The following is a 14,701-nucleotide window of genomic DNA, read 5'->3' on the forward strand; positions in this document are numbered from 1 at the left end:
ATCTGCTAATGCCATTAGATATGGAGGTTTTTGTTCCTTGTTCTCTTTGTTTGAGAGTGAAGTTTATGAGAAGGAAGAGAGTGAAGAAAAAATATTTACCTATCTTTAATCAGGAAGTCATAAAGAAGTTAAAAAAGGGTGTCTCTAATTAATTAATTAAGCAATATTTTATTAAGCTCAAATATAACATGGTAGTTAAGAGCATGGGCTTTGAAGGCGGACTGATGTGAATTTACTTAAGCTCTTTAACTTTTTAATTTTTTAAAATTGAGAATAATACTAGTAACTATCTCATACAATTATGAGGATTAAATAAGTTAACAAGTTAACACACATAAAGAGCTTGCCTGGAACCTAAAGCTCCTTAATAAATGTAAATTATTATTGCTATTAATGTTATTATTTTAAATATATTTTTATTGATTTCAGAGAATAAGGGAGAGGGAGAGAGAAATAGAAACATCAATGATGAGAGAGAATCATTGATTGGCTGCCTCCTGAAATCCCCACACTGGGAACTGAGCTTGCAACCTGGTTCATAAGTCGACGCTTAACCACTGAGCCATGCTGGCTGGGTGGTTATTTTTGTTATTACTATAGGCTAGTCCATGTGCAGGTAATATAATGAAGAACAAAGATGAACAAGATCTTTCCCAGTGAAGGGAACAGTTTTAGTATTTTAGGGCAGTTAGACATAAAACTGGGACTTTGTTATGTATAGATCACAGATTCAAGACTGGAACAAAAGATTTGAACACTGCAATTCCAGGATGATATTACTAGAGTCCTGTTTCCTTTTCTGAGATGCAAACAATAGTAGCTATTGGGTCGGCAACTAAGTAATTGCGGATTTTAAAAAAATCAAAGACAATTTTTTCATGGAACTAAATAACTTTATTCTGTAATGTATTGCCCATTTTGATCAATGACCTTTTGCCATCTTTCAGGCAGCATCATAATCCCACGTTCAAAAAACTTCTGGTTTTTATTAGCAAAAAACTGAATCAGGTACGATTTGACATCATCATCATTATTGAAATTTTTACCATTCAAGGAGTTTTGTAAAGATCAAAACAAAAAGTAATCAGATGGTGCAAGGTCAGGACTATATGGTGGATGTGGCAAAACATCCCAACCAAGCTCCATTAATTTTTGCCGAGTGACCAAAGATGTGTGTGGCCTTGCATTGTCATGATGGAATACAACACCTTTTCGATTTGTCAATTCGGGCCGCTTTTCTTCAACTGCATTGTTTAATTTCGTTAGTTGTTCAATGTAGACATCAGAATTGATCGTTCGGTTGGGTGGTAAGAGTTCAAAGTAGACAATTCCTTTGTAATCCCACCAAACTGATAACAAAACCTTCTTTTGATGAATATCAGCTTTTGATGTTGTTTGAGTTGGTTCACCTGGCCTGCTCCACGATCTTTTCCGCTTGATATTGTTGTAAACAACCCATTTTTCATCGCCAGTTATCAGTCGTTTTAAAAATGGATCATTTTCATTACGTTTCTTTAGCAAATCGCAGCTGCTAATGCGTTGTGTTAACTGTGATTCTTTCAGTTCGTGAGGAACCCATGTATCGAGTTTTTGAACATAGCCAAGTTGTTTTAAGTGATTTTCAATGCATGTATATGATACATGAAGCTTCTCTGCAATCTCATGTGTTGTACTGTGACAGTCCGAATTGATTATTGCTTTGATTAGGGCGTCATCAACTTCAACTGGACCACCAGAGCGTTTTTCATTTTTGAGTGAAAAATCACCAGAACGAAATTTGGCAAACCAATTTTGACACTGCCGTTCTTTTAAGGCTTCGTCACCATAAACAGCACATAACTTTTTATGAGCTTGCGATGCGTTTTTCCCTTTGCGGAAATAAAAAAGCAAAATATGACGAAAATGTTCCTTTTGATTTTCCAGTTTTCAATGAAAGCCAAATGAAAACTACAAAACAGATCAAAAAACTTTTTTTACTGATTAACAGCTGAATAGCCAACTATCAAATAACAAAATGTGTTTTACATTTGTACTACGTCTGCAAACCTAAAAATTCAACTGAAGCCATATATGTGTGAAACCCGCAATTACTTAGCTGCCGACCCAATATTATGTGTTTAGCACTTACTCTGCATGATTATAGTTTACATAAATGATTTCATCGAGCCTACAGATTAGGTATTAAAAGCTCCATTTTATGGACAATGAAATTGAAGCTCAAGGTAACTGGCCCAAGGTAATACAGCTTGCAAATGGCAGAGCTAGGATTCCAACCAAAATCTGCTACCAAAACCTGACCATTTAATAACACATTAGCCTTTAAAGCAATTACACTGTGTCCCATGTCTAGTGCTTTATTCAAAGTAACATTACTAAATGACTAATACTTTGATTGGAATGGGTTTGTTGGATTGTTTTCCTCTGATATAGGAGGTGATAGGGCTTTATGAGGACCCATGAAAAGAGAACAATAAATCAGAATGAAGAGACTAGGAGAATGGGACACCAGTTACAAATTTACTAATTTGGTCTCAGGATGATTCGGCAAGTTGTATTACTTTGTACCTTTATATTTTGGCACAGAATAGACTTCTGAAGTAAGGTTTTAGTTGTCTGCATTCTTCTCTTTTATTATATTCCCTTTATTCGATGAAATTCCATTGGCTACAAATACATATTTCTGGAACACATATTTTGGATATTTTCCCCCCCAAATGTGGTCTTATTTGGCTAAACAAAGGAAGTCCTCTGTATTTCTCAGCTAGCTTGGAGGACCTTAAGCTCCTTGCACCTATTGTTTTCCATCACCCTAAATATGGGTGCCTGGGATGTTAGGCTGAAGCGAATGTGGTTAGGAGTGGAGCATTCCAAGATGGGGCCTACCACATAGTTTGTCAGAAAAGGTTGCCTACAGCTCACAGTGACTACAAATGTCTTTGTTCCTAATTCTTTATAAAAAAAAATAAGGGTATTGTATTCATGAATATCATATCAAACAGATTGGTTTATTATACATCTCTTGGCTAAGTCCAAGGGTTGAGATAATGCATTATTGGAGGTACTACCTTTAATAACTGAAATTCAGTTGTTCTTTGATTTCATGATTTCTGCATGTGCCTAGCTTTTCTGTTCAGAAGTGATGTTATCATTTTGTCCTTCAGGCGATGCTTTCTAAGCCAGGTTTAATACATGTTTCCAAGGACAAACTTTTGGGAAGACATTTTTGTGTCTTTCAAGCACAATACCTCTGAACTGATGATAGTCAACTCAATAACAGCATGAACCATTATAGTCAACAAATTCAAATATAATTGCTCTTGGCTGAGACCTTGTTCTCTTAGATATAAGTTCCAAAAAGCTGAGAGTAGGGCTAGCTAAAGTTAACAAATAACAAGTATAATTTTTAATTATCATTCACTATCCAAAATTCATTCAGGTTCAGGTCTACAGGCAGGTAAGTCATCAGTGGTTTCCCAATTCTGGGCTGTGATGTCAAGGTGATCTGTCTGATAGGAGTTCCTGCCAATTATGTTTATCTTCGTTGGAGTTGTAGTCGACAGCCAGGAGAGAGGGTGGTGGGGAGGGTTCTTGTTTCCCTGTCCCACTTTCTACCTCCTCCTCTTCTCATTATTTGAGCAGCTGCAACTAAAGATGGTTGCTAATGGAGTGCGCCTTTTATTTATTTATAATAAGAGCGGGCCATTATGACAGTCACTCTTTTGCAATGGAATATTGTTGCTACAGCTATGCTTTTCACCTTAGTTTCAAGGCCCTGTACCATACCATACTTTTGTGGCTGTGCGTGTGTGTGTGTGTGTGTGTGTGATGTGGTGGAGGCTAGAGAATCCTGAACAACAAGGTACAGATTTCAGTAATCTTGGAGAGCTACTGTCAGTCAGCTCTAACAGAGATCAATCTGAAAACACAAAGGGCACTGTAGTTTGGCCAGCTGAAAACCCTTTCAGATGGGTCAACTCAGAGGTGACAGTATTGTTTTTAAGAGTTTCAATATTTGCTTTTGGCTGTAGGTAGATGTCATTTCTTTCCCAGAAAATTCTGTGCTTTTCAAAACAGAATATTAACATCCTCTCTGCTTTCAGGGGCTTACTGCCCTGTGGCTTTCTACTCATTTGTTTTACTAGTATTGATTTTGTACTACACCTTCTAGTCTTCACATATTGTCATAACCTACCAAAGCCCCAGAAAACAGACAGGCTCTTGCAGAAATCCTAAAAACAATTAAATGAAGCATCTGAGAATGTCAGGAGGGATAGGTAATAAAACCCCTTAAGGGACCTCAGTGTATGCTAGGCATCTAAGGGTAGATGTCTTGATGGCTGCATATGTCATCCTTTCACCATACCTATTTGTATAGATATGTTAAGGCACAGTGGTAAAGGGAGGTCATTGAAATAAAGCTCATTAGACTGAGGTATTGATTTCTGTGCTGATATTAGTTACTTCTGTTATCTGAGGTAAGGTTTTTGGCTTGAATGACTAGAAGCATGGAGTAACTTTTAAAAATTGGTGAAGACTCATTGGAGATAGCAGAAGGATTTGTGATAAAGATTAGAATTTTGATTTTGGGTACATTAAAATTTATCATTCAAGTAGATATATCGAATTAGGCAGTTAGCCATATCAACCTGGAATTTAGGAAAGAGGCCTGAGTTGGAAGTATAAATTGGAGATTTGTGGTATTTAAAGCCATAAAACTAGAAGAGATTATCAATGGAAAGAGTATAGATAGACCGAGAAGAGGGTGAAAGACTGAGCTGTGGGGCATTCCAATTTTAAAAGATCAGAGAGATGAAGAATAACCCATAAATAGGCCAAAAAAAAAAAAAGTGTGCAAGCTAAGTTTGATCCCTGGACTAGATAAAGAGTTTGGAAATTTCATAGGAGTTCAGAACTAGAAGGAACTACATGGATCATCTATTTCAATCAAGAATGCTAAACTAAGACATAGGAGGTTTCCGTTCTAGTCCTAATTTTATACCTAGGTGAGTGACCTTGAAAAATCACTTAACTACTCTGGGTTTCCCTTTGGTACCTAGAAAGAAAGATTGCTAGGCCAGATGATCTCTTTGATTTTGAAGAAAGAGGGGAGAATTGATTTGACCAACATTAGGCTAATATGTCTTCTATATTGTTAATTTTAATCCCTAAATGTGTATTAGACTCCCTGGAAAGAGTTTACTAATACTGATTTACTGGGCTCAAACCTACTGTGCCTTATTTTGTTGGTCTGAGTTGGAATGGAATTGGCATTGGTATTTTTTATATTCCCCAGATAATTCTAATGTGCAGCCAGGACTGAAACCTCTGCTCTACATTAGTAAGGCATGGCAGTGTCTTGTTAGCTGCTCCAACTCTCTGAATCTTGACTTGTATTTTCACCATAAAAATGATTCACTCAATATTAATTCTTTTAACTCAGATGAATGTAGTTACAGGAGATTAGCTTTCTAGAATTTATGAAATCAACATATCAAGTACCAGCTTTCCATGAAGCTCAGTTAAGTGGTCTGACCATAGTTTTCTTGAATTCCATCCAAGAAGCGAAACGTTATGAAAAACCATGAAGCCATAGCTGGTGTGGAGAGAGATGTAGAGATGGATTGTGCCCTCTTCTTCCCTACCTTTATGGAAAAAAGATGCAAGATTTGTTACAAAAATAAACTTACAAGGTTAATAAAGAGTACATCAGGCCAAAACCGGTTTGGCTCAGTGGTAGAGCGTCGGTCTGCGGACTGAAAAGTCCCGGGTTCGATTCCGGTCAAGGGCATGTACCTTGGTTGCGGGCACATTCCCAGTAGGGGGTGTGCAGGAGGCAGCCGATCGATGCTCATCTCTCATTGATGTTTCTAACTCTCTATCCCTCTCTCTTCCTCTCTGTAAAAAATCAATAAAATATATTTTTTTAAAAAGAGTACATCAGACATAGTACACCTTTGCTTTACCATATTTATAAAGCATACAGAGTCATGCTGTCCACCATAGCAACCTTTCTGCTTTATAGTGGTTTGTCACCAAGGCTTTGCACTTTGAATACCAATAAGATATAGGGTCTCCTGATTAAAACCACATTATCCATATACTACAACATTTTGCTCTGTATTTATATGTGTGTCTATGTTAGTATATATGTTTGCATGTGTATGTGTGGGGGTATGTGTTTAAAACTGTATTCTAGTGTTCATTTTCTCTGGGGTACATGTGTCTAGAATAGCCATTTTAAACTAATACAGGGTAAGACATGGACTGTGGAAACATTACTTATAGTCTTACCACATATACTTGCTACTCTAGTAGGGCCAGCAAAGTGATTTCTCATGCACATTGCACCAGTAATTAACCGGGTAAATTTCCATTGAGTGCTTCTTGTCTATTCCATACATGTTTTTCTGCATTTTTTAAAATATTTTTTTATTGATTTCAGAAAGGAAGGGAGAGGGAGATAGTAACATCAATGATGAGAGAGCATCATTGATTTGCTGCCTACTGCATGCCCCTTACTGGGGATCAAACTCACAACCTGAGCATATACCCTTGATTGGAATCAAACCCAAGACCCTTCAGTGCACAGGCTGACTATCTACTGAGACAAACCAGCTAGGACCATACATGTTCTTTTTAATGCCCTTTATAACTCTAAATCAGTTTCTTAGATTAGAGATATAAATATATATTATGTATGACTTGGCTTGCCCATAAAATTATCATATTTGTTATATTTAAAATTGTGAAGGCCTGGGGGAGAAAAGCAGAAAAATTCAGGGGAGAAAACAAGCAAGTCCTCAGAAACTAAAAAATTGTTTTCCCCCCTCTTGGTCTTCAAAGCTCTCTTCCAATCAAACTTGCAGCCCATTATAATGAACACAGGTTTGCAATATATTCAGAGATTGCTAGGGTGACTTGGGCTCAAGATAATTGTAATTTTTAGAATTCTAATCCTAGGCTTGTTGATGTTGTCCTAAAGGTCTGGAAACCTTTGTTTGTTTTTTCTTTCAGTTGTTCTTTCTGTTCTTCAGTTTGGATAATTTCTATTGCTCTATCTTCATTTTCCCTTACGTTCTCCTAGGATTGGAATTCTACAAAACAATTATTATAACTATGATAACAAATGAATTTAGCAAGGTGCAGGGTTCAAGGTTAATATACAATATTAATTGTATTCTTATATATCCCTGGCAAACAATTAGAAAATGAAAATTTCAAAATTTCTGTTTACAATATCACCAAAATCATAAAATATTTAGGAATAAAGCTAACAAAAGGAGACCAATGTAGACTTCTACATTAAAAACTATAAAATATTGCTGAAAAAAGTTAAAGAAGACTTAAATAAGTGGAAAGATATAATATATTCATGGACTCAAAGACATTATTTTTAAGATGACAATATCGCTATGGTAAAGTATACTCCATATGATACCAATAAAAATTTCAACAGGAAAAAAAAAGATAATTGTAATTTTTAAAAATGGGTTTCACTGTGGTTTGTAACCATCTACAATTCAATTTACCTTATCACACAAGCCGTGAATAAAGCTATGAAAGAAAATGGATGGGCTAGTGCTGCCAGCCTAGTTCATCATTCCAGAAACATGCAGTTCTGTGCATTCAACCAGTTGGTAAAAACAGATTCAAATTGAAATGCAATTTCAGAATATGTAATCCTGGACACCAAATGGAAAGAATGGGAACTCCATGGAACTTACACTGTGGATGTGGAAACAGAGCTGCTACAATTCATAGGGACTCTCATTCACTTCACTTGTGGCAGGCCTCCTAGAGCAGATGGAAGTTCATTTGTTCATTTGCAGAAGGGAAGATCAACTGAGGAGGTAAGGAATGAAAAGTCACTGGTAGTCAATTTTATTCAGCTTGGTATACAAGAGAACCTCTTTAGGGATATTTAAATATTAGAACACTCATAGAATCAATCATTTGCATTCAGATGTAATAAATGTCTTGGCATGCTGTGTAGTCAACTTAAAATAATGATAATGAAAGGTACTTTACAGCCTTGAGTAATCATCCACAATTTAAAAGCTTCCTCCACTTGTTATTTTTTAATTTAAAATTTTATTTTTTCAATTATAGTTTACATCCAATATTATTTTGTATCAGTTTCAGGTTACAGTATAGTGGTTAGACAGTAATATACTTTACAAAGTGGTCCCTCTGGTATTTCAAATACCCACCTGCTACCATACTAGAACATAGGTAATACAATATTATTGAATATACTAGAGGCCGGAAAGGGGGGGGGTGTCCCTCAGCCCAGCCTCCACTCTCTCCAATCTGGAACCTCTTGAGGGATGTCTGGTGGGATCCAGCCTAAACAGGCAGTCAGACATCCCTCTCACAATCCAGGACTGCTAGCTCCCAACTGTTCACCTGCCTGCCTTCCTGATTGCCCCTAACTGCTTCTGCCTGCCAGTCTGACCACCCCCTTACCACTCCCCTGCCAGACTGATTAATGCCTAACTGCTCCCCTGCCAGCCTGTTTGCCCCTAAATGCCCTCCCCTACAGGCTTGATTGCTCCCAATTGCCCTTCCTTGCAGGCCTGGTCCCTTCCAACTGCCCTCCCCTGCTGGCCATCTTGTGGTGGCCATCTTGTGTCCACATGGGGACAGGATCTTTGACCACATGGGGGTAGCCATCTTGTGTGTTGGAGTGATGGTCAATCTGCATATTACTCTTTTATTAGATAGGATTATTTATGCTGTACTTTACATCCCATGACTATTTTGTAGTTACCAATTTGTAGCTCTTAATCCCTTTAAATTTTTCACCCAGCAACCCAGCTCCCCTCCCATCTGGCAACCATGAGTCTGTTCTCTGTATCCCCTAGTTATTTTTAAAAGGATCCTACTCTCAGAAGGATTGTAAGAGCAAGGCAGGAGCCTTCTCTATCTTTTGTAGTCTGCTGTCCCTTCACCCCCTGCTAGAAAGGCCACCTGTCCTTTTCTTGGTGTATCCAAATTCTATGGATCAGGTTTCACTGCATAAATACCATATCTAGCCTCTCTCCTCTCTGAACTCCCATTGAACTAAAAGTCTGTACCTCAGAGATTAGCACAAAATTGCTTTTCAATTGTTTCCTGAATATTGATTGTATCCCCTCCTGTCAAATAGACTGATCCTGAGGGTAAGAGTTACAGCTAATAATTCTTATCCCCTCCCAAACTGCCTGACACAGTCAGCCTCCAATAAATATTTGCAGTTTGGTTGACTGATGGAACTCTGGCATGTGAAATAGGGAAAACTCTACCAAATTTCTGAGAGTCAGAGGGGAACTTTGGAAGGATCCATATTATTGATATGAAAATGTGCACCACAACCTTCTAAAAACAAATGCATATATTTGAAATGGACTTTCATTTCTATTTTACTTTAGTCTGGCATACCCAACCACCTCTTTACTCACATCATTACATATTTTCCCTCTGAAATGTTAGTAATCCATCCAAATATCTAGATATTTCCAGAGACCAATTTATATCCTGATGAAAACACTAATTATCAAAACCAGACTCACCCTTGAAGGACAAGTGCTACTTTTTTCATAAAAAACTCACAAGGTTTATGGGCTCTGGTGAATTAAAAAAGTCTTATTTTATGAAGGCAACATAATACTTACCCTTCACAGATGAGATAACATATTTATGCTAAAGAACTCTATTGCTATCCAACATAAAATAAGGTTCTCAAAGTTTTCCATTCGTGGACTTTTTCTTTCAGAGAAACACCCAGGTTAGCCCTAATTCATGTGATTTGCTATTGTCAGAATGGTGAGTGGTTTTGCTTCAGAACAGTGAAATTGCTTTCTGTGTACATAAAATCAACAAGACAGACTGTGCTGTAGAAAAATAGGATTAAGTTAGGTAGATGTGGCTTGATTTTAGAGTCACCAGAAAGGATGAAGAGTCTCTTTGTGATGCCATATATTTACAGCCTCTCTTTGATAATGCCATTCTTTCTCTTCCTTTTGCTCTCTTCAGGCATGGGCCCTGCCTTTGCTGTGATGGTTTGCCTTACTTTGCTTTTAACCCTGCTATTTATTAATGGATTTTCTTACTTTATAAGGTACATTTTTATGTTTTTGTATATAAAAATATAAGCCCATAATAACCTTGTTAATATTAATTTCCAGGAAGTCATGTTGGAGTACAATTGCCTCATTACATGACCCATTGATTTTCTTTTTATCATAGTGATTTACCATTCCTACTGGCCTCATTAAGGGTGAAGCTGTTTCATGATGCCAAGAATAACTTCTTCAGTTGTGTTGTCAGTGTTTTTGCCTGTGAGTAGATATGGCTCACAACACTATCATAAAATAAGGGAACTAGTACTTCAGGGCCTGTCTACTCCCTATCTGTCCTCTTTTTTTCCACTGGCAGTATCTTTCCTTCCCTAAATGGTATAGACTTGTAGTGAACAGAGTTTGGGCATTTATAAAATTCTAAGAGTTAGGCAGAATTGGCTAGAATCCAAGAGTTAGGGATTTTGATACTAACTCACAGGATTGTAGTTGGGGGTTAAAGAAACCAAAGTAGCTGAAACTGGTTTGGCCCAGGTTCGATTCCAGTTAAGAGCATGTACCTTGGTTGCGGGCACTTCCCTAGTAGAGGGTGTGCAGAAGGCAGCTGATCCATGTTTCTCTCTCATTGATGTTTCTAACTCTCTATCCTTTTCCCTTCATCTCGGCAAAAAATCAATAAAATATATTTAAAAAAAGAAAAGAAAAGAAAGAAACCAAAGTAAAGTACCTAGAACAATACCTGACTTGCTCATCAAATGGTAAATCTTAACTCTTTCCCAGACATATGAGACTTGCCTGATGATAGTTGGGAGCCCAGAATTCCCACTTTGACATTAATATTCCAGATTTTTACTATCCTTCTTCCTTGGACCAAAGCTCTCCTAGCTAATCATTATTACCATCCTTGTCATCATTCTTTGCTTTCTCCTTCAAATCCCTTAATAGGTGACAGGATCAGGGATAAATGGCTGAAGATGGCTTAATATGACATCCTTTTCTTCTAATAATTGCATTTTAACAATTGGGCCCTCCCTCATACTAGGATGATTTAGGAAAAGTGAAAAATTAAATCTATCACAACTCTCCTGCTTTAAGCTTTCCACCCTGCAAGCCACACCTTTGTTATCTCTTTGTAAGAGTGGTACTAACAGCAATGTGATGCAAATTTGGTAGGAAATGGAATGGAACTTCAAGAAATAATGTCTAGAGTGTATTAAGTAGCTATATAAATTTGGACCAGACACTAAACCTCTCTTGGCCAGAATTTTCTCATTTTAAAATAAAGAAATTAGATTAGATGATCTTCAAGAGTCCTTTCAGCTCTGAAATTCTAATGACTTTGACATCGTGGATTGAAACTATAACAAGTATAGCTCCTAGTGTTTAATATGTTGATATTGCTGTGAAAAAAAAATTGTTATCCATTTTCCCTGTGATTAGAAACTTGAGAAAGCCTTTCAGAGTAATAGATAACTTATGAATTGGTAAAACACACTTGATAAATGTTAACAGCGGACAGGACAGCACCAGATGTTACCAGTGGAGCTAGACCTCAGTCCTTGAGCTTGGCTAAGAAAGAATTCAGTGCCAAGAAACTCCAGCATAAGAAGTTTATTTAGAAAGTCTTGGAGGTAGAAGTGATCTGTAGAAGAATTGTGCCAGCTGAGCTGCATGGACCCAGGAAATGCATTATAGAGGCAAAAGAAGCCCGTGGAACTTAGGAAAAAGAAAGGCAAAGAAAACACACCTGGGGAACCGAAAGGTGGAAAGGCATATGTGTGCTCCAGAGAGAGTTGGTCCTTCGTCTTAAGGGGTTTTATCTTTTTTTCCAAAGGTGGGGATTTTAAGGGAGGTCTCAGAGTACCATCTCAATAAAATATTCATCAGCTTTCCAGGTCTGTCCTTTTATGATTGTGGTGTCTACTGATTGGTTGATGCTTGGGACAGGGGATTATTAGTCACTGATGGCAGCCATGGTGTCACTTCATCTGGTTTTGCTGCTTTTCTAAGTATGAAGCTGAAACACAACCGAGGCTTAAATGCTACCTCAGGTTTCACCAAAACTCTGTCTCTGTGGTCAATAGACCTGAGGCTTTGTTCCTAAGATTATTTGATGCAAGACAGAGCCTCATTGTAATAGAGGCTTAATGCTTAAGGGAGTAGTGATGCAAGTGCTTGTGTGGGAGTAATATGAGGCTATTCTCTGGCCCCCTTGTTTCTCCTAGAAGGGGGTCTACCACACGACTAGCAACATGCCAATGAAGAAAAGGTCAGGGGAAAGATCTGAACCATATGACTAAATATATGAAAGTCATGGGGTCTAAATCACATGACTAGCAGTATGCTATGGGAGGAAAGGCCATCATAGGGGTGAGGTCCCACCCTACAGTACTTGTTTTCCCATTACTAGGCACCTCGGGCTTTCTGCCCTGATGACTTTCTGTACCTGGCTTATCATTCCTACTCTGCTCATGTCTGTTTAATTGCCCACTATGTCAATAAAAATATTACTTCAAAGGAAGTTTTTCTTTTTAATTTCTGCGACTGTTACATATCCCTGCTCACAGCAGAAATTTAATGTCTGTAATTTATCTGCTTCCAAAGAATAAAGTATTTAACTAACATCATTAACTACTTAGTGAAAATAAATTTCATTCAATAAAAAAGCTTCCCCCTTCAGGGAGATTTGAGGACTAATAGGCTCTGGCTACCCAGTGCCAAAACATTCTATGGTAAGGTGGAAAATGGAGTCACTCAGCTGTTTGTGTTTGTTATCACCCCACCCCCACCTCAAATGACTGGTCTGTTTTTTTTTCCACATGGAACTCACTTGTTCTTTGGGCTTAGAGTGAGCCCAATTGCAATTCTTAGTAAAGGGAGGAAAAAAATAAACGAAAATCATGGGTTTGGCAGGCATTTGTTTGGAGCTTGTGGGCTGAAGGGCAAAGAAGACTGGAGAGGAAACTGATTGGAGTGGGACATGATTAGTGATTAAAATGATTGGACAGGAAAATGAATTTGAGACAATTGGTACTCAGAGTGGTCACAGAAAACTCAGAAAGGGGAGAAGAGCACATAATTTTCCAGAGTAACTTGGTTCTTGGTTTTCAGCTTACAAAGCACAAAGGATGCCTTCTCTTTGCTACCTACCTCCCTCTCTCTGCCCACACGGCTGCAATCAGACAAGCTGAGTGGCTGATAAGTTTCTGTAATAGATGGTGATTACTTGCAGGAGAGTGACTCTCTGTTCCTTCATTTTCTGTGTTTTGATTAAGTTTTTTTTTTCCTTCAGAATTAAGGACATACAAAGAACTCAACCACCCCAAAATAAAGGATTCTTTGAACCCCTCCTTTCTCTCTCATCCAAAACAGATTGCCTCTCCTTTCTATAAAGATCTCATGTGTTTTGTAATACTAATTATGATAATGATAATAATGAGGCCTTATACTTCCATAGTGCTTCATGCTTTTCAAGGCACTTTCATATATATTATCTCATTTGATTTTCAAAACAACTATAGTATAAAAGCAGATAATGCAAGGGGAATTATCTCACTTAGATGAGGACATTGGGGCATGAAGAGGTTAAATTATTTATCAAAGGTCATTTGGCTAATAAATGACAAAATCTATACTATACCCCAGATCTTTGGATTGGGAGTCCAGTTCTCTTTTTACTTGAATATATTCTGCATCATGATTATTTTGACAGGTGTACCTGCTTTAAGACAATTGCCTACATTTATGAAACAGATAAGTTAGGGAGACATGTTTTACTTTGCCAATAGATTCATATGGTTTACCCAAGAATTCACTACAGAGCTCTTTTATTTTTTTTCTGCAGGGCTGTACCTTCCACAATGATAATGGACATATTTGTTGGCAGACAGAAACACATTAATTGTTTGTTTACAAATCGGTGGAATCACTGAAAAAACTGACTGGGTTCTGGTTCTTAGAGCTACAGTGACATTGTAGATTTCTTAGAGCAAGTTGATAAAGCAGTTTGATTCAGTTGTTTTCCCCACTCTGGCACTTAACTTTAGTACTTTCCATAGGGTAACCATTAAGGGGTTACAGAAAAAGTAAATCCAAACTGTAGCTGTCAGACACCCAAGACAGAACAAAAGCAAACAACCACATGGACTAATCCAAGAATCCTTCCAGGTGCTCAAGTTGGCCCATTAATTCAACTGAGATGACCTACCTGGCTATGTGGGTAGACATCATAAACTCCTATGTGTCTAGTAATTGATTTTTAAGAAATAATTGCATTCAGTGCAAATTAATAGGCACATTTGCAGAGAATCAGATTTAAACTGTGTCTATGTAATGTTCAGACAAGAGACGAGTTCAGTAAAAGAAAACAACAACGGTAAATCCCACATGTTTGGAATCAAGTAGATAAAGCAACCAAATGATTGATTTTTTCCACTTTTCAAACTGTTGCTTTGACAACACATACATGCAACTTTGTAAGACAAGTGGTCTTGTGGAAAAAAAAATTGGTCCCATGGCCAGTGACCAAGGATTCAAGTTCCAGCTCTGTCTCACATAATTTGCTCAATTTTTATTTGATTCTCTAATGTGTTTTTATGACTATAAAATAAAGATGAATAATTATTGGCCCTGGTATTATTAGA

General features: G+C 37.5%; 1 protein-coding gene and 1 long non-coding RNA gene across 2 annotated transcripts in view; both read left to right on the top strand.

Annotated features, from left to right (window-relative positions):
• LOC311615240 overlaps positions 1-14,701 on the top strand; it is a 974,758-nt gene that overhangs the window by 604,754 nt on the left and 355,303 nt on the right. The window lies entirely within an intron of this gene.
• Positions 1-14,701, top strand: part of GUCY2F (guanylate cyclase 2F, retinal) — a gene marked incomplete at both ends in the record, with an annotated part of 108,828 nt that overhangs the window by 31,190 nt on the left and 62,937 nt on the right. The window contains 5 exon segments of the mRNA XM_084870838.1: positions 7,491-7,655; positions 7,659-7,803; positions 7,806-7,843; positions 7,847-7,850; positions 10,015-10,099. Coding sequence (XP_084726964.1) covers positions 7,491-7,655; positions 7,659-7,803; positions 7,806-7,843; positions 7,847-7,850; positions 10,015-10,099 — 437 coding nt within the window.

The sequence above is a fragment of the Pipistrellus hanaki genome, assembly GCF_964339955.1.
Source record: "Pipistrellus hanaki genome assembly, chromosome: X".
In the NCBI taxonomy this organism is placed as follows: Eukaryota; Metazoa; Chordata; class Mammalia; order Chiroptera; family Vespertilionidae; genus Pipistrellus; species Pipistrellus hanaki.